The sequence below is a fragment of the Dunckerocampus dactyliophorus genome, chromosome 19 (assembly GCF_027744805.1).
Source record: "Dunckerocampus dactyliophorus isolate RoL2022-P2 chromosome 19, RoL_Ddac_1.1, whole genome shotgun sequence".
Classification (NCBI taxonomy): Eukaryota; Metazoa; Chordata; class Actinopteri; order Syngnathiformes; family Syngnathidae; genus Dunckerocampus; species Dunckerocampus dactyliophorus.
Window position 1 is genome coordinate 16764985 of NC_072837.1, and position 27387 is coordinate 16792371.

Below are 27387 nucleotides of genomic sequence, written 5' to 3' on the forward strand. Positions count from 1 at the left end.
TGACTTGAAAGTACGATATTTTAATGTCATTTTTCAATTGCGGTCTGTGACCCACCCAGGATGGATCCGCAACCCGCTTTAGTTCCCGACCCAACGGTTGAGAACCACTGCTCGACATGACAGGAGTGCTCTGCTGTTTATAAAAAAAGAAGCTTGTCAAAGATCCTCTAAATCTGACAGGAGCTCTCATCTGGTACGAAGGACCTGCGTCAGTTGTTTCTGCTGATTTTACCAACCTGCAGCAAAAACCACTGGTCAAAGATCCTCGATATAACATGAACGCTCTGCTCCAGAAACGTTCCCATGTTTTGAAGTGAAGTCGTGGGCGGGTCTGATGTCACTGAGGGGCCACATCAGGCAAACAAAGAACGGTGGAATAAGCGTTGTAGTCCACCTTAGTGGCCAAGGCGATGTGTTACTCTGATTCATTTCTCCTAAGCGCCATGGTTTGTTTTGTCTTTGACAAGGTTCGACTACCAGGAGCTGCTCCACAACTCCACCTTCTGCTTGGTGCCGCGGGGCCGACGTCTGGGCTCCTTCCGCTTTCTGGAGGCGCTGCAGGTGAGTTTTTTTTTCTTGTTGTTTGCTTTGGCTGTGCCACCGAGCCTGGCTCCTCTGGAGTTAGTTTGGTTGCCGTGGCTGCATTTATCAACTACGGTTATCATAAAAAAGTGCGCTTGCATGAGATCCAATACAATAGTTCTGCCTGGAAGTTCACGGACGGAGATCACCACAATGTACCGCAATGGGCATCTTATGGATTTTCACATCTTTGTAATTGAGAAGGTGCTGGATCTCACTCCATTCCTCATTTGAAAATAGCAGGGGTGTCCGAACGTTTTCCACCGAGGGTCGCATACTGAAATTCAATCATTCATTCATTTTCTATGCAGCTTGTCCTTACTTGGGCCCCTGGGGTAAGCTGGAGCTTATCCCAGCTGATTTGGGCGGGTGGCGGGGTACACCCTGGACTGGCCGTAAGCCAATGGCAGGGCACATATAGACAACCAACCATTCACACTCACATTCATACCTATGGACAATTTAGAGTCACCAATGAAGCTAACATGCATGTTTTTGGAATGTGGGAGCATACGAACGCAGATCTTCCACATCTCCTGACTTTCTAAATATTTTTCCAAACATGGTAAAAGAAAAAAGTAAAAATGTGGAATTTTTTAATATGGTTAAAAAAAATTGAGAATTTGTAATTTTTTGTAAAAAAAAAAAAATACAAATAAAAAAAGCACCGTGTTTGTACAAAAAAAGTTATTTTTGCAAAAAAAAAAATTGGGAAAAAATATTGTAAAGCAACTATACATTTTCTTAGTAAAAATAAACATATTTTCAGTTTAAAAAAAATCATATTTTCTGTTTCAAAAATACCATATTTTGTGTGTAAAAAAAAAAAGTGTAAATTTTTGGTAAAAATCCTAATTTTCTTAGTACATTTTTTGGGGAAATACACAGTACACCTTCTCATGCAGTGCGTTTTCTTTATTTTCATGACTGTTTGCATTGTAGATTCTCAAAACTCTGAACGAACACATGGAAGGATGTACTTAACAAAAAAGTGTGAAATAACTGTAAAAATGTCTTATATTTTAGACATATGCTTTTATATCTTATCTTTTTTTTGATGACGCAGCAAACCCTTGGTGTTCTCTCAGTGAGCTTCATGAGGTTGTCACCTGAAATGGTTCTCACGTCACAAGTGTGCCTTGTCAGGGTTACTTAGTGGAGTTTCTTGCCTTATTAATGAGGTCGGGACCATCAGTTGTATTGTGCGTGTCCCAACTTTTGGCCTGTACTGTATTATGGCTGTCAAAAATAGCGTGTTAATCATGACGTACAGTCATGATGAAAATCTTAAGACCAGTTGAGAAATGTCAAGACTGTACATTTTGCACTGTTGTAGGCTCTAAGTAGAGATTCATAATGCAAAAATAAGAAATGGGAGTGAGACAAAAAAGCAATTTATTGCAAAGAAGCATTAAAGTAAAATAGGCTTTTCATCAGCTGATCAAAAAAAGGCAAAATGTTGTTCAAAATGTGGATTGAATGTGATCTAGTGTCAGGGCTTCACACTGTCATGATCTCTTGATGGCAAAGGCTAGAAAGCTTTCTGTCTTTGAACGCGGTGGGATTGTTGAGCAAGGGCCCTCCCAGCGCACCATTGCTGCTGAGGTTGGACGCAGTAAGACAGTCTTTTCAGGGTTTCCCCCGAAAATAGCCGTCATGCCGCCGCTGCGTCTGCAATTTTTTAAAATGACAAATAGCAATTTTTTATTACTTATCTACTGTATTTATTAACATCCATCCATCTTCTATGCCGCTTATCTTCATTAGGGTCGCGGATATGCTGGAGCCTATCCCAGCTGACTTCGGCCGAGAGGCGGGGTACACCCTGGACTGGTCACCAGCCAATCACAGGGCACATATTGACAAACAACCATTCAAACAACCATTCACACAAAAGTACTACATTTTGTACTATTTGACACAAACCTAAATTTAATTTGATGTCTGTTTTAGAGTAAAACTAATACATGGTAAATGAATTTTTCAATGATATATTTTTTAGTTTAAAATAACACAATTAACAAAATAAAATACAAATCTTAATATTTTTGTCATAGAAATGTGTGACGTATAAAGAGTATAAATTCCAGTCCAGGGTTATGATAGCACAGGTGTGTCCAACCTGCAGCATTAATAAAGCTACTTGGACAAAAACAAAGGAAGGACAGGTGAGCTGTTTGTATTTTATGTGACTGCCAACATTGAAATTGTATTTTATTTACAAATTACAAGCATTAAAGCATTAAATAGATGTGTCATGTTTGAATAAGCTGGTGAGCTTCTGCTAGCATACAAGCTACCTGTTGGAGACCCCTGTGATAGCATCACTCTAGCATCTAAAGCTGGACACACTACGTGTTTATGTTGAACAACTTAGACACACAACTAGTGTTTTGAAGACAAGTCATAAGTATTGTAACGATAACAAGAGAGCAAGAATGTTAAGTGACACTTTAAAAATTAAGTTGTGACGATGATCGATGATTGATGTATCCCGTGGGCGTATAATAGCCACTTGTAGCCCCGAGCTAGCTACAGTAGATGCTGCCAGCCAAGCATGTAAACAAAAATGCCGGAAAGTGGAATGATACTGAAACGTGAGCCATCACACACGCTGGCATATACCGGCTTAGCATGTGACGAGCTTTCGTCAATTGATTTTTCACATTTTACGGGCTATTGTTCATTCTCCCGATAATAAGAAAACAAAGTGAAAGTCAACACAACACGTGTCACGTTCGCACAAGTGCCAGCAAAGCAGACAGGCGATTCCGGTGCATGCTTATCAAAATAAAGTAATTTCACAGTAATTGTAGTTAATATGTGCGTAAATAATAATCTACATATGTATCTACTGTATATAGCATATATATCAATCAATCAAATCAATCATCAATCAAAGATGTCGCCCTCCGTGGCAGACGTCTCTGTGACACTCTCCCGTGTTTTTCTATTTTTTGCTATTTTATTGTTCATTATGGACATTCAACACACTCACGCAGTACATTACAACAGAGAGACACTTTTGAACATCGGCAGGGTTCACCACGAACTTTCATTTAGCCTCTCAGACTTTGCCTTTCTTCTGCGCCGAGAGAACGCAGCAGCCTGCGGGCCTGGTGAGCTGAATACCCGGCGAGCAAAGCATCCGAGGCGTAAACGAGGCAAGCGAGCCGGCCTGCATGCTAGGCTAAAAGCTAGAGCGACGAGGCCACCGCTACCAAGCCTGCTGCTAGCCAACGTCCGCTCTCTTGAAAACAAGATGGACGAACTACGAGCAAGGATTACAGCTCAACGTGAGATCAGGGAATGCTGTGTCCTCACCTTCACAGAAACCTGGCTGACGGAGGATATACCGGACTCGGCGATCCAGTTGGAATCATTTGCTGCTTACCGGGGAGATCGGACTTTAGCGTCTGGTAAACACAGAGGTGGCGGCGTCTGTGTTTACGTAAACAAACGGTGGTGCACAGACGTACAGACGATGGAAAAGCACTGCTCGCAGGACATTGAGCTGCTGATGGTGAAATGCAGACCTTTTTATTTACCTCGTGAGTTTAGCGCTGTGTATTTAACTGCTGTTTACATCCCACCACGAGCTAACACTGCTAATGCACAAAAACGGACATCAGTTCCAGACAGTGGATGCCCTCCGTGAAGCCATCTTCACCACCTGGAGCAACATTCCCACTAGCCTCCTGGAAACACTGGCATCAAGCATGCCCAAAGCCATTTTCACCTCATTAACAAGAATAGCACAGCTACTCATTACTCACTCCTTTTTTAATCATTTTATTTCTGTTTTAGGGGGTTTCAGGCTTTTTTTTAGCTATGGTCTTAAACACTTGGTCAGCTGATGAACAGACTATTTCACTTTAATGCTGTTTGCAATCAATTGCTTACTCTAAAATGTTTTTTGTGTCACTCCCATTTCGTCTATTCGCATTTTAAGGCTCGACTTAGACCCTCCTTGAGATCCAACAGTGCAAAATGTACATTTTTGACATTTTTTAACTGGTCTTAACACTTCGATCATGACTGTACGTCATGTTACTCAGCCCTAATGCAAAAGTGCGTACTTAGACTTTTCCAAAGAGGAAGTGTTCCCAGTCCACCTGGCGGTGGGAACATCGCATGATGACACTTTCAGAGAAAAAAAAAGAAAACAACAGCAGCTTTTTGTTTCGCTCCTAAATCACTCCACTTTATTCATGCAAAAGCCATCGTTTTCGGGACGCGTTGATGCGTGACTTGAGAGGATGAAAGCGCGCCGAGGAGGCGCGTGTCTCCCTGGCGGTGCTCATCTTCAAACGTCTTCTCCGTCGTGGCTCGGAGGAATTCCCAAACTGTGAAAACGTGTTGATCTTTTTATAGCATGTTGTTGTTGGCTTCCTCTTTGAGGCCAACAATGGAAGCCGAGTTGCAAACGCGGTGTCCATGTGACGCTTCCTTGCAGGCGGCGTGCGTTCCCGTCATCCTGAGCAACGGCTGGGAGCTCCCCTTCTCCGAGGTCATCGACTGGAGGAAAGCCGCCATCGTGGGCGACGAGAGGCTGCTGCTGCAGGTGAGACCCCTCCAACATCAGCAAAAACAAGTTTTTACATACCACATTATGGCTGATGTGCTTTGTCGTACCGCGGATCCATAGCAAATGAAAAAAATGGAAGTCAGTCAGCTAAGAATGGCGATCTATCTTGCTGCTACCTGTTCCGGAGTCGGCTGCTCAAATTAATAGCGCTCTTGTTTTGATGGAGAGAAATCATTGCGTTAGTACTGTAAGTCTGTCAGTGGAGAAAATGTATCTGGCAGCTTGAACTTTGACACCCACCAATGCACCCAGGAAGGAAGTTCCCAAAATAGTGTAAGTATTCCATGTTATCATGAATGTACCTGTTACTACATGCTCACAGCATGGATAGAAAACCATAAAACCTTGGTGGAGCTTTTTGGAGGGGTTTTAATAGCAGCCTTTCTAGGAGGAATAGGTGTGTCCCATTACGTGCATTAATTAGCTGCCTCTTTTTAGCTGTTTTTATATCTTTAGAACACACAGAAAAGAGAAAGACGTGTTCATGTCTCACATAAGGATTGTGGATGATGGGCAACATTCCCCCCCAACAATTAACTTTTCCTTGACGCACCCTGGACCAGAATGTCTGTCAAATAAGGTTCTTGTTTTCCTCTGCGGGGGAGGGGATTTAAAACCAATAGGGTTCCAGTCAACCTGAAAGTTGAACTGTGAGCGGTTTAGAAGTGATGAGCTGCTATGGATGACCTTGATCCAGTGTGCTTTTATGGTTTCATAAGGACAACAATGATGAACTTTTCCACTTGCGTGCTAGCGTGGCACCCATGGGTGCTGGACACGTCTGAGCGCCATTGTGTCCTCATTGTCCAGCCCCTCAAATGTCATCACCTGTGGGTCCTGATCCCACCGCCCAAGACCAACATGTCAGAGGTTTTTGGAAGTAAAAGAAGTCACGTTTGAGGCTAAAGTTTGGATCTTAGCTAATGCTCTTCTGAACATTTGGTGTGAGAGAAGAAGGAAAATGTCGGATAATTCCATTTATCAGTCCCACGACAGCTGGGATGCTCGTCGTCGACTCTCAGCCAGGAAGTGTTGTGGCGGATTAAGAAGGCTTATTCTGCAATTGGATTACCTTCTGTTCCATTTAATTAGCACTGCGGGCAGAGTTTGCTGATATTTACCAACATTCCGTCATTCCCGCACTAAGGAAAGAACAACGACATCACTTTGTTGCATTCAAGGGTCAGCGGTGCCACAATCATCAAGTTAGCCTTTGTGCTGGAATAGATCGCTTTAATGTAGTAGTAGTAGTACTTTATTAATCCCACAGCAGGGAAATTCACCTGTTACAGCAGCAAGCAAGATACACAAGTAAAGAATGCATAGTGACATAGTGAATACAAAAAGGTTCAGGTGTTGTAGAGCCTGATAGCGGTCGGTATGAAGGACCTGCGGAACCTCTCCTTCTTACACCGTGGGTGTAACAGTCTGCTGCTGAAGGAGCTGCCCAGGGAAACAACAGTGTCATGTAGGGGGTGAGAGGTGTTGTCCATGATGGATGTCAGCTTAGCCAACATTCTTCTCTCCCCCACTTCCTCCACGGAGTCCAGAGGACCGTCCAGGACAGAGCTCGCTCTCCTGATCAGCCTATTGATCCTGCTCCTGTCCCTGTCCGTGCTGCCCCCTCTCCAGCAGCCCACAGCATAGAAGATGGCTGAGGCCACCACAGAGTCATAGAAGGTCCGTAAGAGAGTCCTGCACACACCAAAGGACCTCAGTCTCCTCAGCAGGTGGAGGCGACTCTGGCCCTTCTTGTAGAGGGCGTGGGTGTGGACGGACCAGTCCAGTTTGTTGGTAAGGTGAACACCCAGGAATTTGTAGCTGTCTACCAACTCTATGTCCGCTCCCTGGATGTTCACCGGTGTGAAGTGGGATGTTTTCCTCTGGAAGTTAATGATCATCTCCTTTGTCTTGCTGGTGTTGAGTTGCAGCTGGTTAAGCTCACTCCAGCTGACAAAGTCCATGATGACCGTCCTGTATTCCAGATCATTCCCCTCTGAAACACAACCAACGATGGCTGTGCCGTCGGAGAACTTCTGGATGTGACACTGTGTGGAGTTGTGTGTGAAGTCCGAGGTGTAGAGGGTGAAGAGGAAAGGGGAGAGCACTGTACCCTGAGGGGCACCTGTGCTGCAGAGTACCATGTCAGACACACAGTGACGGAGCCTCCATACTGTGGTCTGTTGGTGAGGTAGTCTATAACCCATGCAGTCAGGTGTTGGTCTACTCCCACACTCTCCATCTTCACTCTGAGTAGTGACGGCTGGATGGTGTTGAAGGCACTGGAGAAGTCAAAAAACATGACCCTCACAGCGTTCCCGCTGTCCTCCAGGTGTAGCAGTGATCTGTGCAGCAGGTAGATCACTGCGTCGTCCACTCCGATCCCAGGCCGGTAAGCAAACTGCAGGGGGTCCAGCTGAGTGCCCACCAGGGGTCGCAGGTGCTGCAGGATAATCCTCTCTATGGTCTTCATCAGGTGAGAGGTCAAGGCAACAGGCCTGAAGTGGTTAGGCTCCTTGGGACGTGGTGTCTTTGGTATCGGGACCACACAGGAGGTCTTCCACAGGGCCGGGACTTTCTCCAGGCTTAGGCTGAGATTGAACAAGTGCCTGAGAACTCCACAGAGCTGGTCAGCACAGTCCTTGAGGATTCTAGGGCTGATGCCGTCCGGTCCCGGGGCCTTCCTTGCCTTGATCTTCTTTAGTTGACTTCTCACCTGATCATCAGTTATAGAGAGGGGGGTAGAGGATGGCTGGGATGTGGATGTGGGGGTGAAGAGTGGTGAGTGGGTAGGGGATGGAGGGGGGGCAGACTCAAATCTGTTGAAAAACAGATTGAGCTCATCTGCCCAGATTTTGTCCCCACTGGCTTGGTCTCTCCCCACTCCTTTGCCATGGCCTGTGATGGTCTGCAGGCCTCTCCAGACTTCCCTGGCATTATTCTGCTCCAGCCGCTTCTCCAGTTTCCTCCTGTAGCAGTCCTTCCCCTTCCTGATCTTATGCCGGAGTTCCCTCTGGACTCTGTGCAGCTCCTCCTTGTCCCCCGAGTTGAAGACCCTCTTCTTCTTGTTCAGCAGGGCCTTGATCTCAGAGGTCATCCAGGGTTTGTTGTTGGGAAAACACCGCACCACCTTGAAGGGCACAGTGTTCTCCACACAGAAGTTGATATAGTCTGTGATGCAGTGAGTCATGCTGTCAATGTCACTGCCATGGGAACTACAGAGTGCTTCCCAGTCTGTTGTCTGGAAGCAGTCTCTGAGCCTAGCACTGCTCTCCTCAGACCACTGCTTCACTGGCCTCTTTACAGGGGGTTGTCTATTCACTACTGGAGTGTAGTCTGTGACGAGATGGACAAGGATGTGATCAGAACGACCCAGCGGGGGGAGGGGGGATGAGGTGTATGCATCCTTGATGTTTGCGTACAGGAGGTCCAAAGTTTTATTGTCTCTAGTGTGGCATTTGACATACTGGGTGAAGGTGGGAAGAGCAGAGGACAGGGAAGCATGATTGAAGTCACCGGAGATGAGGAGGAGGGATTGGGGGTGCTGGTTCTGAAGTTGAGAGACGATGGTGTGGATCTGCTCTATAGCTGCAGCAGCGACCGCTGAGGGGGGGATGTACACAGTCATAGCAATAACATGTGAAAACTCCCTCGGAAGTTAGTACGGCCGCATGTTAACCGCTAACAGTTCCACGTCTCTGGTGCACAGTTGCTCCTTCCCACAGATGTGTCCCGGGTGGCACCATCTATCATTCACAAACACAGCAATTCCTCCTCCCTTCTTCTTACCGCTCTCCGTTGCATTCCTGTCCGCTCGTACCAACTGGAATCCGTCCATTGTGACGTGTGAATCCGGAGAAAGCTCACTCAGCTTTAACTGGTGTGTCTGTAGCTTTAATGCTAATGAGCTGTGTTTGTCCACGCCCACTGTTGTGCACCTGGTCCGGATAGTTGGCAGAGATCCACGCTGCATTTTAAGATGCGCAGTGAAGCCTGAGGAGGGAGCTTCTTTCTTCATGACGTCATGGAAAGATGAAACTTCAAAAGTGGAGCAAACAAGTGATGGAGATGATAGATTTTTCCCACATTTGGTGCTTACAAGGGCAAGAGCGTCCAAAGTGTGGCCCGGGGACCTTTTGCGGCCCGCGGCAGTTCTTTTATTGTCCTGCGGCACATTCAAAAAATATAATTTAACAAGAATACTGGAATAATGGAAAAATCAGCAGTAATTTTACAAGAATAAAGTCAAAATATGAAGAAAAATGTTGTAATCTAATGAGTAAAAGTCGGAATTTTACAAAAAATAAAGTTGTAATATTATGAGGAAAAATAACATCGTTTTAGTAGCATAAAGTCGGAATATTTAAAAAAATTATAAAGTTGAAATATAAGTATTGAGAAGTATCTAATAAGCAAGAAAAGAGGAATCAGCCGCGGATGACAAAAGGATTGCAAAATGCTTATCAGAAGAAAAACACATTAAACAGAAGATTTATAATTCAAAAAGCTAAAGAAGTAGAAAAAACAAGATCTATAAAAATGACTAAACAAACATTTTCAGAATGTGTACGAAAGAATATTACAGTCAATTATTAGACAAGAATAAAAACAGTATGAGAGCAACATGGGGCGTTCTTAACAGTATTATCAGGAATGGTACAAAGAAAGCTGATTACCCTCACTATTTTAGAGGGAGATATTAGATATGATAATATGAACGCCGTAGTCGAAAGGCTCAATACCTACTTTGTAAATATTGGACCAGAATTGGAAGTAAAGATACCAAATTCCTTGTCAGTAGAGGAAAGGAATGAAACCTCAACTCCGTGTTCCCCACTGAGGTAACAAAAAGGAAGTCATTGACATTGTTAATAAATGTAAAGCAAAAACATCAACCGACTCTAATGGAATAGGAATGGAAATGATAAAAAGAGTCATTAATAAGATCGCTGAACCGCTGACGTACATCAGTAATTTATCATTGCAGACTGGTAAATTCCCTAACAAAATGAAAACAGCTAAAGTAGTTCCCATTTTCAAAAATGGAGACAAACATCAATTTGCAAACTACCGACCAGTCTCCTTGTTACCCCAATTTTCAAAAACCATTGAAAAGCTATTCAACAATAGGTTGTACAAATGTATTCATAAGAATGAATTACTAGCGGACGGCCAATACGGACACAGAACTAACATTTCACCTTCCGTGGCACTAATGGAAATCAGTGAGGAAACGACCAATGCTGCAGACCACAGAACGTGTGCAGCTGCAGTATGTATGGATTTGACAAAAGCCTTTGATACAATTAATCACAATATCCTAATTACAGAACTAGAACTACATGGAATCGCACTGACATTGACAGTGTAAACGAAAATACATTTCTCGGGGTCACATGAGATAATAATATGAACTGGAAATCGCACATTAAAAATAAACAACAAAAAGTGGCTAGAAATACCTCAATACTGAATAAAGCAAATTTCGTTGTAGACCAAAAATCACTCCATACTCTCTACTGCTCTGTGGTATTACCATATCTACCATATCTACCATATCGTATTGTGTGGAGATATGGGAAACAACCACAAAAGTACACTACACTCATTAACTACGCTACAGAAAAGGCCAGTTAGGATGATCCATAATGCCGCTTACAGGGAACATGCTGTACAAACCCTGTATTCCTAAAATCACAATTAGTCAAATTTGCTGATCTGGTAAACTATCAAAGAGCTAAAATTTTGCATAAAGCAAACTATGACATGTTACCCAAAAATGTAAAAAAAAAATTCTTCTCAACAAAAGAGGAGAAATATGATCTTAGGGACAAATTAAACCTAAAACACTTATTTGCACGGACTACACTAAAAACCTGCAGCATTTCTGCGTGTGGAATCAAGTTGTGGAACGGATTAAGTAAAAAACTCAAACAATGCACCAAAATGAACGATTTCAAGAAACAGTACAAGCAGTTGATGTTTGTAAAGTTCAAGGAAGAAGACACCTGAACCACTGTGCACGTACGATGCTACGTCTACCAGTCTTGCGTTGACTAAAAAACTCTTCATTTTCGGTGGGTACATTGTCTGTACTCACTCACCATCAAACTGAGTCTCGTCAACTATTTCATCAGCTATTATGAATTTCTTACCATGATAAAGTCGGTTGTACGGTGAACAAATGTATTGCAACTGATGTGAAATTGATGAGAGGTAGGATTAAATAAGCTTTGCTTCTTCCTACTCCTTTTTGGACATGCAGAATTGTGACTTGTGTCATGTGATGAGCTCCACTGTAATTTGTGTGCGTGTTCTAGATGAATTAAACCATTACCATTACAACTACCAAAGAAAAAAATACATACTTTTTTGGTGTCATAATTTTATGAGAAACAAACAAAACAATGCATAAAGTTGTAATTTATTGAAACTTAAGTCGCCGAAAGAGTTAAACATTTTCACAAGAGAATTTTTTTACAAAATAATACGGTCATAAAGTCATAATTATGAGAAGAAAATGTAAAAGAAAAAGATTCAATTGTTTTTATAAGAGTAATTTTACAGCAGAAATGAAAAATTCTTGGGAGAATGAACAGAATAAGATTTTCATTGCATGGTATAACTGCTGTTTTACCATGCACATGACAATAAAACTCTCTTGAATCTTGAAAAAAACAGATGTTGAAATATTAAAGAAAGAATAACTTATTTTTAAAAAGTCAGAATATTCTGATACACAAACAAAATCAAGTTGTATTTTTTTGAAAATTAGGTCGGGCCAAAATTGTAAAACATTATGGGAATAAAGTAGGGATCAATCATAATTACAGGGAATTATGACGTCAAACCAGTAAATTTGATAACATTAAAAATAGCTACATTAGCCGATAATTAAAAAAAAAAATTGCTCCAATTAGGCGAGATTATCCGTACTGTGCGGGGGACCAAATCAAGTGCTCCTTTTTTCTCCTGCCTGTGACGTTAATGGCCTGTCGTACTTTCCCCTGAGCTCACTTGTAAACAAACATTCACTTTCTGAGGAAAGTCGCGAGGGCAGCAGCCTAAGCAGGGAAGCCCAGACTTTCCTCTCCCCGGCCACTTCGTCCAGCTTCTCCTGGCGGATCCCGAGGCGTTCCCATGGCATTTGGGAGACATAGTCTATCCAATGTGTCCTGGGTCTTCCCCGAGGCCTTCTACCTCCCCAGGGAGGCGTTCGGGAGGCATCCTGACCAGATGCCCGAGCCACCTCATCTGGCTCCTCTCAATGCAGAGGAGTAGTGGTTCTACTCCGACTCTCTCTCGGATGACAGTGCTTTTCACATTATCTCTAAAGGGGAGCCCAGCCATCCTAAGGAAAAAAAATAATTTTGGCTGCTTGTACCCGCAATCTTGTCCTTCCGGTCACTACCCAAAGCTCATGACCATAGATGAGAGTAGAGGAACGTAGATCCACCGGTGAATTGAGAGCTTTGCCTTTCGGCTCAGCTCTCTCTTCACCACAACGGACTGATGTAGAGTCTGCATCACTGCAGACACCGCACCAATTCACCTGTTGTCTTATGTTCCATCCTTCCCTCACTCGTGAACAAGACCCCGAAGTCTGCCACCCGCCTCACTCTGCACCTGACGCCTTTGGCCCCTCCCATGAGTGGTGAGCTCATGGGAGGGGGGACCCATGTCGTCTCTTCGGGTTGTGCCCGGCCGGGTCCCATGGGCGTAGGCCCGGCCACCAGACGCTCGCCATCGTGCTCCTCATCCAGGCCTGGCTCCAGAGGGGGGCCCCTGTGTGTTTGTTTCATCCTAGGGGTCTATTGAGCCACTCTTTGTCTGGTCCCTCACCTAGGACCTGTTTGTCGTGGGTGACAACTTAGCTCCTCCATCACGATCAGGTGGTAGCTCAGGGAGGAGTGGTAGTAGTGATGTCATGATATTGGATTAGGACAAATCAACTCTCGGGACACGTGACTGTTAGAATTAAGGTACCTTTAGGCGACCTTTCACCCCAACTACCTCAGCGTTTGTGTGTTTGATGCCTTTCAAAATCAATAGGGTTCATAATCAAATCTATCGGGTTCCAATGCGTGAGAGTCATGTGAGCAAAATGAAAAAAAGTACGTAATAAATGAATGAATGCTCTACTCGTAGTTCCTCTTTATTTTTCCCTCAGAGGACACCTTGGTGAGGTGACGAGTTCCTCCAGAGATACACAGATGGTGGAAATTAAATTTGGAAGCCGTTTCCAAGCCGACACCTTAAGGATGAAATTGAAGCCTTTATTGCTGAATCGCACAAAGTCCTTTCAAATCAGCTGAGACACGTTTGGTGCTGTAAATAGCCATCCCATCGGGATAAAACGCATCTGCGTGTGTGTGTGTGTTTAATTGGCAGCAGCTGGCAGGCGTGCAACACAAACGGTTGTACGATCACACAAAGAGGGTGTCGTTTTGGCAGCGGCAACATCGCACTTGGCGTCTCGCTGCAATGAGGCGACAGTCAGCGACTAATTAGCTCGCTAGTGCCCAACCTGCTGCTCCGTGTTTGTTTATATGATTGTGCCACTCAAGAGGTCACATGACTAGATGATCATATTTGTGGTTCCCAGTGTTGGGAGTTCAAAATAACACCCATAATGTTTTCCAGCAACTAATGAATTACTATGTGTCCCAATCCGATATTGATATTGGATATCGGTCTGATATTGGATTATATTGGCCTGCATCAGCAGGACCAACATCGGTCTAAAAAAATACGCCCCGCATAAGTCCTGTGCCGTGGCACAGAACCAGGGAAGTTCAACACAACCAAGCCCATCGTCCATCCGAAGCGGCACCACAAAAAAAAGCATGAGGATCCGAGATCTGAGAACTTTCTACTTCTCAAGACCGATATGGTGGTCAAGGTGCACCGTATTTGGGGAGACGCTCCAAGCAGTCTGTGTGACGCCACGGAGGTCTCTGGCAAACCTTTTGCACTTTTCAAACACGGCGGCGCTGGCGATTCAGGTGGCTGATAAGGTTTTTCGTGCGCTCGATTTTTGTGCAGAGCATTTGGTACGACAGACACGCAAAATGTCTTCTTCTTTAAGTGAATGTTTGTTTACAAGTGAGCTCATGTGAAGTTACGACAGGCCGTTAAACAAGGAGCGGTTGATTTGCAAGGCTGCAGTATCAGTATCAGAAGTGAAAAAGTTGTATCGGGACACCCTTCATTTTAAGTGTTATCGTTAGCAAGAGTGAAATGTGCTGCGTTTATTATTATGCACTGACGTCGAGCATCTGGAGGTGTCTTCAGTCTCCATCGTTCATCACTACTACTACTACTAGTCCGCAGGGAGCTAAACAGCTAGTTAACCAGAGTTGTGGTTGCTCACCCTCAGAGAAACACTGCCCCCCCAGCTTTTTGCAAGTCATGAGCTCAGCCGTCAGCCTTCATCTCACTACGAAGATAAAACCCAATTTCTTACATACTGTATTTCAAGCAACACAATAATTACTTTCCTTGCTAACTAAATACATCCATTCTGTTAGTACTTCAAGTACTTTTTTGGGAAAGTAACTGAAAGTAATTTGCTAGGTTTGTCATCATGAGACAAATGCTCAGTGACTTATGCACAATTACTTGCCTGCATGTTTGTCAACCAGTCTTGCTGAAATTGTACTCGTGTGCTTGTCAGCCCCCCTAAAAGGTTTTCGCATTTTCTAGTGATTCCACTAAACACCCCAAAGTTACCGCAGAGCTCTATGAGAAATTTTTTGTCGGTTGGCAGTTAAAAACAGCGCCACCGTGTGACGTATTTGTCCTGAAAATAATAGTACTGTCGTTACAGCCGAGGTGGGTGTTTTCACACATTTTCACCCTTTTCTATGTAGCCGTTCAGGAGTAGAAGACTGCCATTTTCTCGCCTGAATCTACAGCTCAACAAGTTCCCATCAGCGAAAAAAAACATGGCCGACAACGTGCATGATTTCATGGAGCACCTTAAAACACACACACACGCACGCACGCACAGTTCACAGCTTGGTGGCCCGCTGAGAGATCTGAATGTCATTATGTTCAATTACACCACTGAGTGCCGCCATCACTGACTGTTAAGTATGTGGACGCGCACACACACACACACACACACACACACACACACACACACACACACACACACACACACACACACACAGAGTGGCCCTGCTGACAAATATCAATGGCATAAGAGTGAACAGAAGGGAAGAAAGGCGAGCTGATTCAATCTGCATGGTTTGTCTACTCGCCTCAGAAAGATCAACAATTAGATCTCGCTCAGACGCCGACGCCCACTTTGCTGATGTCATCGGCCGAGCCGATATCTGTTTCTGCAGTGCTCACGGCGCCACGTGCAGGCTGTGTCTTTACATGGCTGCAAAACAACGTGTGTTTATTAGGGATTTAATCTCTTTGGGGGATAAACGATTCGATACCCATCTCGACACACGGGTTACGATACGATTCAAAAACAGTGTATTTTAAAAACAGAACGATTCAACACAGTACACACGATACGATTTTTTGGTGTGGGCATTAATCTTACATCATAAAATGTAAATGTAATGTAAAAGGATATCAATTTTAGAAAAAATGGGCCATATACAGTTAGAAATCCCGCAGTTTATGTTGTTTGTTTGGTTGACATTCAGCACCTCCGAATCCGAGGCCCTGGTTCTCAGTCGGAAAAGGGTGGCTTGCTCCCTCCAGATTGGGAATGAGGTGCTGCCCAAGCTGGAGGAGTTCAAGTATTTCGGGGTCTTGTTCACGAATGAGCCAAGGTTGGCGCGTGAGGACAAAAGCTGCAGCGTCTGCAGTAATGCGGTCGCTGTACCGGACCGTCATGGTGAAGAGAGAGCTGAGCCGGAAGGCAAAGTTCTCGATCTATGTTCCCAACCCTCACCTATGGTCATGAGCTTTGGATTGTGACTGAAAGAACGAGATCGCGGAAACAAACGCCTGAAATGAGTTTCCTCCGTAGGGTGGCTAGACCCACCCTAAGAGAGGGTGAGGAGCTCAGTTATCTGGGACGAGCTCAGAGTAGAGCAGCTGCTTCTTCATTTTGAGAGGAGCCAGTTGAAGTGGCTAAGGCATCTAGTTCAGATGCTTCCCGGACACCTCGCTGGTGAGGTGTTCCGGGCATGCCCAGCCGGGATAAGGCCCCGGGGCAGACCTAGGACACGCTGGAGGGATTACGTCTCACAGCTGGCTTGGGAACGCCTTGGTGTCCTCCCAGTGCAGCTGGGAAGTCTGGGCTTCGCTACTGAGACTGCTGCCCCCGCAACCCGGACCCGGATAAACGGAGAAAGTGGATGGATGGATGGATGTTGTTTGTTGCGAGTGGAGACTCATCCCACTTTGTTGGACGGCCCTTGAACACACCATCGAACTTTGTCCCACGCTGCACAGACAGACCTCTATACTGTATTTTTACCCTGTTTCTTTCACCGCATATTTGCTTCCAAATGTACTGGTGTACCATAATTTCCGTGAACTTGTCGTTAATGCAACGTGAACACACCGCAGCCAATGTGCACACAATGCAGGCGCTGCGTATCAAAGCGTTTTTCATTCACATGAGTGGGTTAACTTTTCCAACACTTCTTGGACCAATTTGCAGGAAATCCTCAAGTAATTTCTGTAGCCTCTTGTGATTTCCTGTTAATAACCAATCACAAGGCCCAAAAAACCATGTCTTCTAGTCAGCAATTCTCTCTCCCACAGTATTTGTGCCCCGTTTTTTTTCTTAGTTTATTGCCTCCTCCCTGCTCTTTGCACATTCTCTGTCTGCAGCTGTGAGAAAATATAAACGTAACTTTCTTTTTTGCACAAGCTTCTTCTCTGGAGTTCTGTAGGTTCCTTCCGAATAGAGGAATTAATGAAGCTATAGGGGTGATGCCTGCTGTTGTGCGGCATCACGCGGGACACAGCGGGACCAAATAATGCCAGGACTGCTTCACGGATGCGGGAAGTGACAAACCCATGCAGGAGCAATGTGTGTCGTGCGTACTACTGTATTGTCATGCAGTAGACAAGGTGCAAATAAGTCGTGCGGGAGCGTAGTCATTTCCTGCCAGTGCTCACCATTGTTGGTCACAAATTGTGTGGCAAGTGCGTAATTTATGCCTAAACACAACGTAAACTGTGCACAAACTAGTCTTCACACTTGAAGCGTGCCTTAAATACATAAATAAATACACGCATTGCCACAGCAAATTGCGGGACAACGCATAGGCAAAATATATGCAAGTGTAAATGCTGCTTTAATTTTACACAACACATAATAAATAAGCTCATTTAGATGGCTATAATGCACGTATATTTTGCTGATGTGGTGAACATCTTTCCCAGTGACAAGCTAGCACGCTGCTACTATTTATATCCATTCTGGTCTTCAGTCATGCTAAGCTACGGAGCATGCACGACAATCGTTTCACGGCAAGCCCAAGGTCTCACATTGTTTAAGAGAGTGACTGTCAACCGGTTGCTAGTCTTGTGATACCCGATGAACGTCTCAGTCCTTTCATCTCAGGATTTATGGCTGATTCTTATCCATCCAGGAAGCGGAAACTCATGCAGTCTTAGCTCTCGCTTGTCAAATCGGATATCCAGTCGTATAGGTTTATCGTTCAGAGTTCATTATTAGTTCACTAGTGGGCGGGTGTGGGCTCAAAATACATTGCTATTAACTCATTCAATACCAAAGACGTATTCATACGTTTTTATGAACTCGAACGCCCGATCCCAAAGACGTAATACGTCTTTTACCTTTTTTGCGCGAGAGGCTGAAAGCGATGATGATGCAACTCCCCACAAATGCCACTAGATGGCAGAAGTGCATTTGATAAGAGGTTGGCGGCGATCATGTGAATAAAGAAATCACACATGACAGGAAGGAGGAAGTGAGAGAGCGTGGAGGAGTGTAGCGTGCACAGGCATTGTAGGGAATTGTAATGCGCACACGTGTGCACACGCATGCACACACACATTTCAGTTCCAAATGTGAAAATTGTGAATAGTTCATGGTGTTATATTTGTAAATAAATTATTTTGATGTAAAAAAAAAACACTTTTTTGTGTTGTTCATGTTGGTGTAGTTGTTTTGATATTCCCAAAAGCAAAAAACATTTGTGTCAAAGTGAAAGTTATGCTTGAAATTTATCTTTTCACAAAAAGCTGGTTTTCTCCCTTTTCTGGTTGGGAACTGATATTTTCCTGAAACTTACCTACTGTATGTTCTACTGCTGATTACTAAAGAACGGAAAAGGTAGAAACAAACTTTTTTTCTTCTGATGAAAAACGGGAAGTCTAATCTTTCGTTTGATAGGTTCCATGTTTATATAACCATAGAACACAACATTGTGTGTGCCTTGAAAGATCATTGACTGGGATTGAATGAGTTAACATCTGTGGCTGTAGACAATATCCTTTTTTTGTTGTTGAATTCCAAATGCAGTAAAAGTGCACATTTTGGAGCTGTGCAATCGTTCTGCGGTCACGTTGCTGTCACGCCTGTGAGGTGGATTGTGGATTGACCAGCACAGATTTAGACACATTTTTGTCAGTAGCGCAAGAAAGAACTGCACACAGGAAAAGTTTGACATTTTTGAGTTGATGAAAGCAACACCCAAAGCTTTTTGTTGACTTTTTTTTTGTTGAGTGTAAAATGTGTTTTGACATTCAGGAAATAACAGCCTCACCCCAATTACCGCCTGCTTCCAATAAAAGCCCTGGCTATAATGAGCATTATTATCATTTATTAGGGGTGTCACAAGATCTTGCAAGATTAAAATGTGACACGATTTCTCGTGGGCACAAGGCCTGGGGTGATGATAAATAAATTAATTAATCACACAGTAAATGAAAATGATCTGTATAATCAATATATTGTATTCTGTTTCCCTCGTGTCGCGTCTCCAAACAGGCAGGAAGAGGGTTCACTCTGTGCATTGGTTTGAGCACCTTGGCGTGTTTGTTCCATAGAACAACGGCGTGAACGGTGTGAGCCCTTTTGTCAGTCATACAGTCTCTTTGTCTCGGTGGGTGTAGGCGGGGCCGCCAGCATGCACACAGAGTGCAGAAGAGTGCAGCCTCGTGAGGAGCAATGCAATATCATGTAGTGGAAATGAAAGTAGTAGATTGCAATATATTGTCATATATTTTTTACGTTTTTTCATTGTAAATCTCGTAGCGTCTCGTGACACTCCTAGCATTTACGGTAGCAATATACAAATGACAATGAAGAGTAAGTGAGTCGGAACGGTGGACAAACATGGTCCCGGCCAGGACGAGGGCGGACGTTGATGTCCCGAGGCGACGCAGAAGCCCTTCTCATCCTCCCTGCCCTGACTCATCCTCAGCTTCACGTTAAACTCCTCCTCCGTCCTCAGGTTCCATCCGTTACCCGTTCCGTAGGCCGTGACAGGATCCTGGTTCTACGCCAGCAGACCCAGTTCCTCTGGGACGCCTACTTCTCCTCCGTAGCCAAGATCGTCTTAACCACTCTGGAGGTAAGCTCTTCTTTTCTTTGCCAGGGAAATTGTCTTAATGGGGACTTTTCACTTTGTCAGGAAAGTTTTATTCAATCGACCACGTCGCTACGCTCTTTTGTGGCCGCAGGCTTTGCTTCACCTCTCACATCAACTTTGAGAACACATCTCTCCTGTTGAAATGTCTATTTTTATACTTAGTGACCCGTACAAAGCTGCTTGGCTTCCCTTTAGCACCCATGTTAAACATGCTTGGTCCTCGTATGAACTATTGGCTTATTCATAAAAGTTGTATTCCAAAGAGAAAATAGTCACAATTTTACAAGAATAAACTCATAATATTGTGAGGAAAAATAATGTCATTTTTGTTGCAAAGAGTAGAAGTATAAAAGAAAAAATGTGTTGCTTTTAAAAGTCGTACTCTGAAATTAATTTTTAAATTCCTTTAGGTTAGTTATAAATTTGGCCGGGGTAAAAAGTAATGGGGATAAAGTCAAAATGTCATGGGAATAAGTTATAATATTATAAGAAGAAAAGAAAGTTGAAGTATTTGAAAAATGTAAAATAAAAAAAAAACAACAGTAAAAATGGGGGGAGGGGGGAAGAGCAAATAGTGAAGTTGGTACGAATAATAGGCTCGTTCACCTACAGCAGGGGTCACCAACGTTTTTTCTTGTGAGAGCTACTTTTAGAAAATGAAAATGGCCACAAGCTACTCATTTTTGTAGAAATGATTTTCATAGCTTATTTCAACCCAAACAGATCAAATATGCTTGTTTTACCAAAACATTCACAAAATGCTGGTGTCCACAACTCACATTTTATGTTTCAGAATACTTTTCTTTCTAGTGTTCTCACATTAATAACTGAAAACCTGAATGAAAAGCAGGCTTGCGGGCACCTCATGTGGTCGTGGGGGGCTACCTGGTGCCCGCGGGCACCACGTTGGTGACCCCTGACCTACAGTGTATCAAAACAAAATTATTTTTGGACAATGACGTTGGGGATAAAGTTATAAAATTATGAGAATATGATCAAATATTGTGGGAATAATAATATTAAGGGAAGATAATTTACAAGAACACGGTTGAAATATTTGGGAAAATTAAAAAAAAAACAGCAGAAATGGAAAAAAACATCTGTAATTTTACAAAAATAAAGTCAAAATATTCAGGGAAAAAAAGTCTTTTACATTTTACAAGAATAAACTGTGAGGAAAAATAATTTTTGTAGTAAAGAAAAGAAACATGAAAGAAAAAAATGTTTTAAAAGTCGCAATATTATGAATTAGGTTCATTATAAATTACATTGGGGTGAAAAGTTATAATATTATGGGAATAAAGTCAAAATATTATGGGAATAAAGTTCTAATATTTTAGGAACAAAAAGAAAGTTGAAGTATGTGAAACACTGAACAAACCAACAGTAAAAATGGGGACAAAAAAGAGCAACGAGTGAAGTTGATATTAATAATATGCTTTTTCACCTGCATAACAAAGCTGAAATGCACATTTTTCTTGAAATATATACAGTATAACTTGTTAGCATATCTACATGTGTTGCTTTATAAAATATAAACGTGGCAAAGTTGCATCCTTTGACTCTGTGGCCGTTGCTGGATGCGTTTGGACAGTCGTGTGTTAAGTGATGTTGTTGTTGGTCAGTGTGGCTGTGCTGGCTCACACGGTGTTCTTGCCGCTCTAACTAGTTGTCCAGTTTTGTGTTTATGGACCAAAAAAACTTGATGCGTAATATTGCAAAAGGTTAGCTCATGTTCGTCTGTATTCCAACTATTTTGCCAAACAAAGTTGAAGAAAAAGTCTACAAGAAATTTGAACTCTGTCATCGGTGCACTGCTACTTTATGACTTGTTGTGCAAGTTTGACAAGAGCGAAGTAAACACAGTAGGAAGCAGCGCGAGGCGGCGCGGCGTTCTCTCTGGCGGCCCTGCAGCCACAGAGGCTCAAGCCAAGGTCTGCGTGGGCGCAGACGGCCGCTGCGGAGACGAGGAAGCTCCAGGCCGGCTCGTTTGGCAACCTCGTCAGGTGAAAGTGTTAGGGAGGAATGCATTCAGGCCTCGGGGACTGTTGGTTTGCGTTGGCTAGCTCCTCGCAAGACAAAAACACAGCATGATAATCAGCTTTATTACCGGCGTCACTATACACACTATGCTATTTATCAACTAGATGTTTTATTACTAAACATCATGGCTTCAACCGCAGCATCACCCCCGTTTAACGCACGTGTGAGTACATGAAGTACAACATTTTGCTATTCTTACCTTCATTCTAAGCTTTTTTGGAGGCCTGTCAACATTTGCGTTATAAAATAAGGCAACATTTCCGGAAAAATAAGGAAAATTCTCATTTTCAAATGAAAGCAAGGAAGTCGGTGAGTGCAGTGCTATCAGGATGTGAAGTTGACCCATTAGAACCCTGACAGCTGCACACTGCTGGACAGAACTGAACCAACCAATGACCCCAATGAGGCAGAGAAATGAGCCGAGGTTGATATCTGTGTGTGTGTGTGCGTGTATGTGTGTGTGTGTGTGCGTGCGTGTGCGTGCGTGTGTGTGTGTGTGTGTGTGAGTAAAGCATAAAGCCGTGAGGGTCCAAATAGAATAGAATTAGTTTTCATGAGTATGGCTCTCCTGCTGTGTTATTGGCTTTTGGTATTTGTCACTTTTAGAAGGGTTAAAACAAACCCATGCACACTAAGCCCTCACCACTTTTTTTTTCCCAAAATTTGTAATAATTAATCATTTTATTAATTAATAATGAATTATTTTTAAAATACTTACTGTATGTTATTATTGTGTCTGCCGCCTGTCTCACCGAACACCGACACCTAGTGGCCAATGTAGAATACTACATTCTCAATTAGAATGCCTTGTATTTGTATTTTACTTCATTTAGTTAATTCTTTTAGACATTTTCATGCTTAAAAATGCTTCATTTATGCCAAGAATAGGTAAGTACAATTTGCTTAGATATGTTTTTTTTGTTTTTTTTTTTTTTACTAGTAATAGGCCATCCAGGTCAGGTCAGCTACTGTATGTGTACACAAAGCATATTATTTTACTGTTATTCGTATTAACATTTCAAGTTGTTGTCGTTACATTACGACAACATATATATATATATATATATATATATATATATATATATATATATATATATATATATATATATATATATATATAGGTAGATTATTGTGCGTATCAAAGTAGTACGTTTGCCCTGTACTGCGTCCTTTCACAGAATGGGGTGGCCAAACAAAGCACCCTACGAGTTGCTGACTCACCATCTGTGCATTTTTTATTGAACGCGACTGATAAATAACCCACCATGGGGCCAAAGGAAAGTAAAAGTGGCAGCAATTGGATGCGTAAGGTGAGAAAGACCATTGAAGTCCATCTCACCAGGAAGTCTGCATCAACCAGAAGTTCCATCCATCCCTCGTTGATAATTATTTCACATTGTTTTCTGCACGTAAAACTACAATTATTCTCTATAAAAATGTCTGGAATGGATTAATTGGATTTACTGTATTTTCTGCAGGGAAAATTGCCTCCGTTTTTTGATGTTTTGGTTCTTGTTTTCCCTTTTGGAACGGATTCATGAGGAAAAATGAGGTTCCAATGTAAAATTATCTAATAATCATCAATAAGATTGTAAAAATCATGGTATAACTGAGTCGAGTTTTGAAAAAGAAGTCTTTTTGAGTGGGTGTGCGTGCAGAGAGTAATTATCAGCAAGGTTAGGGATGATCTAGTGAAGGCAGCAATGTCTGCCAGCAGGTGGAGGCTGCGTCCTTCTCCAAATCCCCAAAGACACGGCGGCTGACATCATCACGCCGCCAACTTTGCTGACCTCTGCTAACATGGCCGACAGACATCGTCAGCTAAACAGCTAATGGACTCCTCATGTTGGGAGCGCGGGTGCCGCGGGTGAAGGACTTCAATTATCTCGGGCCTGTTTTGCGTAGCGCCTCCGCTTCCCACGGCGCCGACTGACAGCTCAGAGCACGCGGCTGCTTCTCTTTTCCAAATATTAGCGCTTAGCTGAGGAGAGAGCGCAGGCCAGCAGCTTTGTTTGCGTTTTGTGTTTATAAATATAATATAGAAAGGAACACAAAGGAGCCTCCAAATGGGAGTTATTGTGCCGTTAAACAGTGCTGATACCGTAACAACTCCTCCTTTTTTATTTTTTCCCCAGATAATCCGTGACCGTGTGGACTGGCACGTCTCCAGAAATCGGCTGATGTGGAACTCCCTGCCCGGTGGTCTCTATGCACTCCCTCAGTACTCCACTGACCCCGCACACTTCCCCTTTTACTACGCCAGCCTGGGTGAGCAACATGGCGTCTCTTTGTATGACCGCCGCTTTATGTCCACGCCCCTCAGACTCGCTGACTGGCGCCAACATAAGCGGTTGAGACATGAGGAGAACGGGTGATAATCAAAGATTTTTCACATTTTTCCTGCGTTTGTGTATTTATTTGACACTATTCTGCACTCATTTTGTTGTAGGCCTTGACTGCAATGACCGCAAAGCTTTCATACATGCGCAAATCTTTCTTCTGGCGGTTAACAAGCTAAAAAAACAACAAAATAGGTGCATTTTGGTAGTTGCTGTGATAGAAGCCAGGTTTCTACTGCCATGCTTTTGTACCGAATGCCAGCTGGTGTGGCTGTGCAAATAAACGTCCGTCGGTAAACCTCACTCCCTCACGCCTTAGGAGCTGTGCCGGACGACCAGATGACGGCTAAGGCTTTTTGGCTAGCGCTGGTCAGCACTCATCTGTGAGCCCTGGTTTGATTGCCCTGATATTATTTTGATTCCTGAGTCCGGTTACACTGTTGTATTAAAGCTTAATTTATACTGAATTTGAAGTCGGGTTACTCTTTTATTTTGAAGCTTACTTTGCACTGAACAGGAAGTTGACGCTTCCGCCGTGAGCGGGCTCCTTTCAAGTTGCGGGACGTCTCTGGGCCTGCTGGTGTGTGGCCCCCGGTGCCTGTCCGCCCTTGTGGGGTGTGATCTCTCGTCGGTCTCAGGGCTTGGTTGTCCTCCGGCCTGCCAGCGCCCTTTTTCCGGTTGGGGTTGCCTCTCTGCAGTCCCTTACTGGTCTTCCCTGGGGGGCTGGTCTTTGTGCTGCCTGCCCCTGTGGCCCTAATGGCTGGACAGGAGGGAAAAAAAGTTATTTTGTTATTCCACGTTGCTTAGTGAAGTTAACGATACACACGTGGACATAAACGCACTTCGAGTTTCAATGTGGACAAAAGCTTATGTTGACGGCACTGAGTAGTAATAATAATGAGTTGTCTTTCATTTGATGGCACATGATGACTTTTGTTGAGTAGTTTTTGCATGAAAAAAACAAAGAAAAGCATTTGAAGAAATGTCTAAAAAGCCCTCAGAGAGGCGACTGTGCCTTGTGCCTAAATGTGTGACCCTAGCTGTCCCAAGGTAAAGCACAGGAGCAGACCTCGCACTTCCATAAATAAATCTGAGCCCACCTGAGATGGGGTCAGGGGCTTCCGTGTCAGGGAGATGGATGGAGCGGCACTAAAGAGCACTCCGCCTCCACTTATCCGTGAGGACGCGAGTATTCCCAAACACTCATATAACACCTGGCACGCCATGTGCCCACTCCTCTAGCCCTGCTGCGCCCCCTCATGGTGGCTGCGGGCTACACGACAAAAAATTCCTTCTACATAAAAGTCAGAGGTGCTTGAGTTCATGATGGGTGGAATTGCACCAACATCCACACCTTTTCCTTGGCAAGCATGGATTCCTCCACTCCATTTAGCCATCATGCCCAAGGCTGGCCCTCATTTATCAAGCGCGCTCATTTCAAGTTTGGTTACGCTTGCACATGTTACACTCCGCGGAGAATACACAAAGAAGAAAAACACAATTGGAGCAAATTTGCACGCGGCGAAAGGATGCCATTAAAGTAAAGGAATTCAGTGGAGGATTAAACAAGTGTACTCATGCTCGGTCATGTGAGCAGGAAGTGGGTGTCCTGTCAGGAAGACGGATGACTGGTCCCGCTTACAACAATACACACACACACACACACACACACACATTGTGTCCACTTAACCATGATGGAGGTTTATAGAGAGGCTGAGTACATCTGTACAAATCTGGGTTAAAGACCCCATTACCCATGATAACTCTTTCTCTCTCTGTGTGTGTGTGTGTGTGTGTGTGTGTGTGTGTGTGTGTGTGTGTGTGTGTGTGTGTTGCCAGGTAAAAGCCCACTGCCGCAGTTCACCGCCGTGATCCACAGCGTCAGTCCTCTGCAGTCCCACATGTCCCCTGTGGTGAAGCTCATCATCGCTGTAGCCAAGTCCAAGTTCTGTGCACAGGTGGGCGGCGGCCGTTTACGCAAGTCCATGCAAAAACTTACTACAGTCATCCCTCGTTGATTGCGGTTAGTTGGTTCCAGTCCCAACCGTGATAAGTGAATTTCTGCAAAGTAGGATTAAACAGTAATAAATGGGACGTTTTCAGAGTTAGAGCATAGAAAAACTGTTTATGACTTTCTAAATACAATCTTAACCATGATTAGAGCCTTGCAGACATGAAATAACACCCCTATAGTCACTTGTACACTCCTGTTGTTCTTTGTTTACATCACATTGCTCAACTGTAATGCAGGGACACAAGAGACAGCCATGGCTTTAAACATGAGCAGGCTAGAGAGCTAACTCGTTAGCCTCCAATTTACTTATTCTAAACTTAAGAAAGTGTTTCAAACAGAGCGAGGAAGATGGACAAAGAAGCCTAAACCTTACCACTTCCACACGGAATGGGAGAATAGCTTGTTTTCACTCTCTCATGTCGAACATGCCATGGCTGACTTCATGCAGTTAGATGCTAATCTAATCTCATGTCATGTCTCATCAGTGTAACATTGCTGACGCCAGAATACTACATTTGTCTCTTACGACTGCATATATTTTCATATACAATCCCGGCCAAAAGTTTAACCACACACAACACAACTGATGATCACACCCCCATTAAATAATTTAAGAAATTCCACTAAGTAACCCTGACAAGGCACACCTGTGAAGTGAAAACCATTTCAGGTGACAACCTCATGAGGCTCACTGAGGGAACACCAGGGGTTTGCAGCGTTATCAAAAACAGCAAAGGGTGGCTACTCTTAGGAAACTAAAATATAAGACATGTTTAGTGTCATTTCACACTTTTTTTGTTAAGTACATAATTCCACATGCGTTCATTCATAGTTTTGAGAATCTACAATGTAAATAGTCGTGAAAATAAAGGAAACACATTGGATGAGAAAGTGTGTCCAAACGTTCGCCTGTGTATTTGAGTGTAGTGTCAGTTTCAAATGTTACACAATATCCTTTAGATCGATAGCTCTTGTTCACTTATGGTATGGCAGGGGTGTCCAAACATTTTCCCAGCCAGGGCCACATAGTGATAAATACAAGGATGCAATGTTGCCACTTTGATATTTTGTAAAGCAACACATGTAGACATGCGAACAAGTTATGTATTTCAATGCATGCTTTGTCATATAGGGGAAAAAGCATATCATTAATATCAACTCCACTCTTTGCTCTTTAAAATTTTCCCAATATTTCAGCTTTCTCCTAAAATATTATTTGTAAATTTTTGTCTTGTAATATTTAGACTTTGTTCCCATAATATGATACGTTTTTTCCCA

The 27387-nt window shown here is 43.4% G+C and overlaps 1 protein-coding gene across 1 annotated transcript in view; it reads left to right on the top strand.

Moving 5' to 3' along the window:
• The window catches only part of LOC129172219 (exostosin-1), a 173265-nt gene that overhangs the window by 121388 nt on the left and 24490 nt on the right, over nucleotides 1-27387 (top strand). Inside the window, exons 4-8 of the mRNA XM_054761750.1 lie at nucleotides 468-561; nucleotides 5039-5146; nucleotides 19576-19695; nucleotides 23892-24024; nucleotides 25935-26053. Coding sequence (XP_054617725.1) covers nucleotides 468-561; nucleotides 5039-5146; nucleotides 19576-19695; nucleotides 23892-24024; nucleotides 25935-26053 — 574 coding nt within the window. The remainder of the gene's footprint in view (nucleotides 1-467; nucleotides 562-5038; nucleotides 5147-19575; nucleotides 19696-23891; nucleotides 24025-25934; nucleotides 26054-27387) is intronic.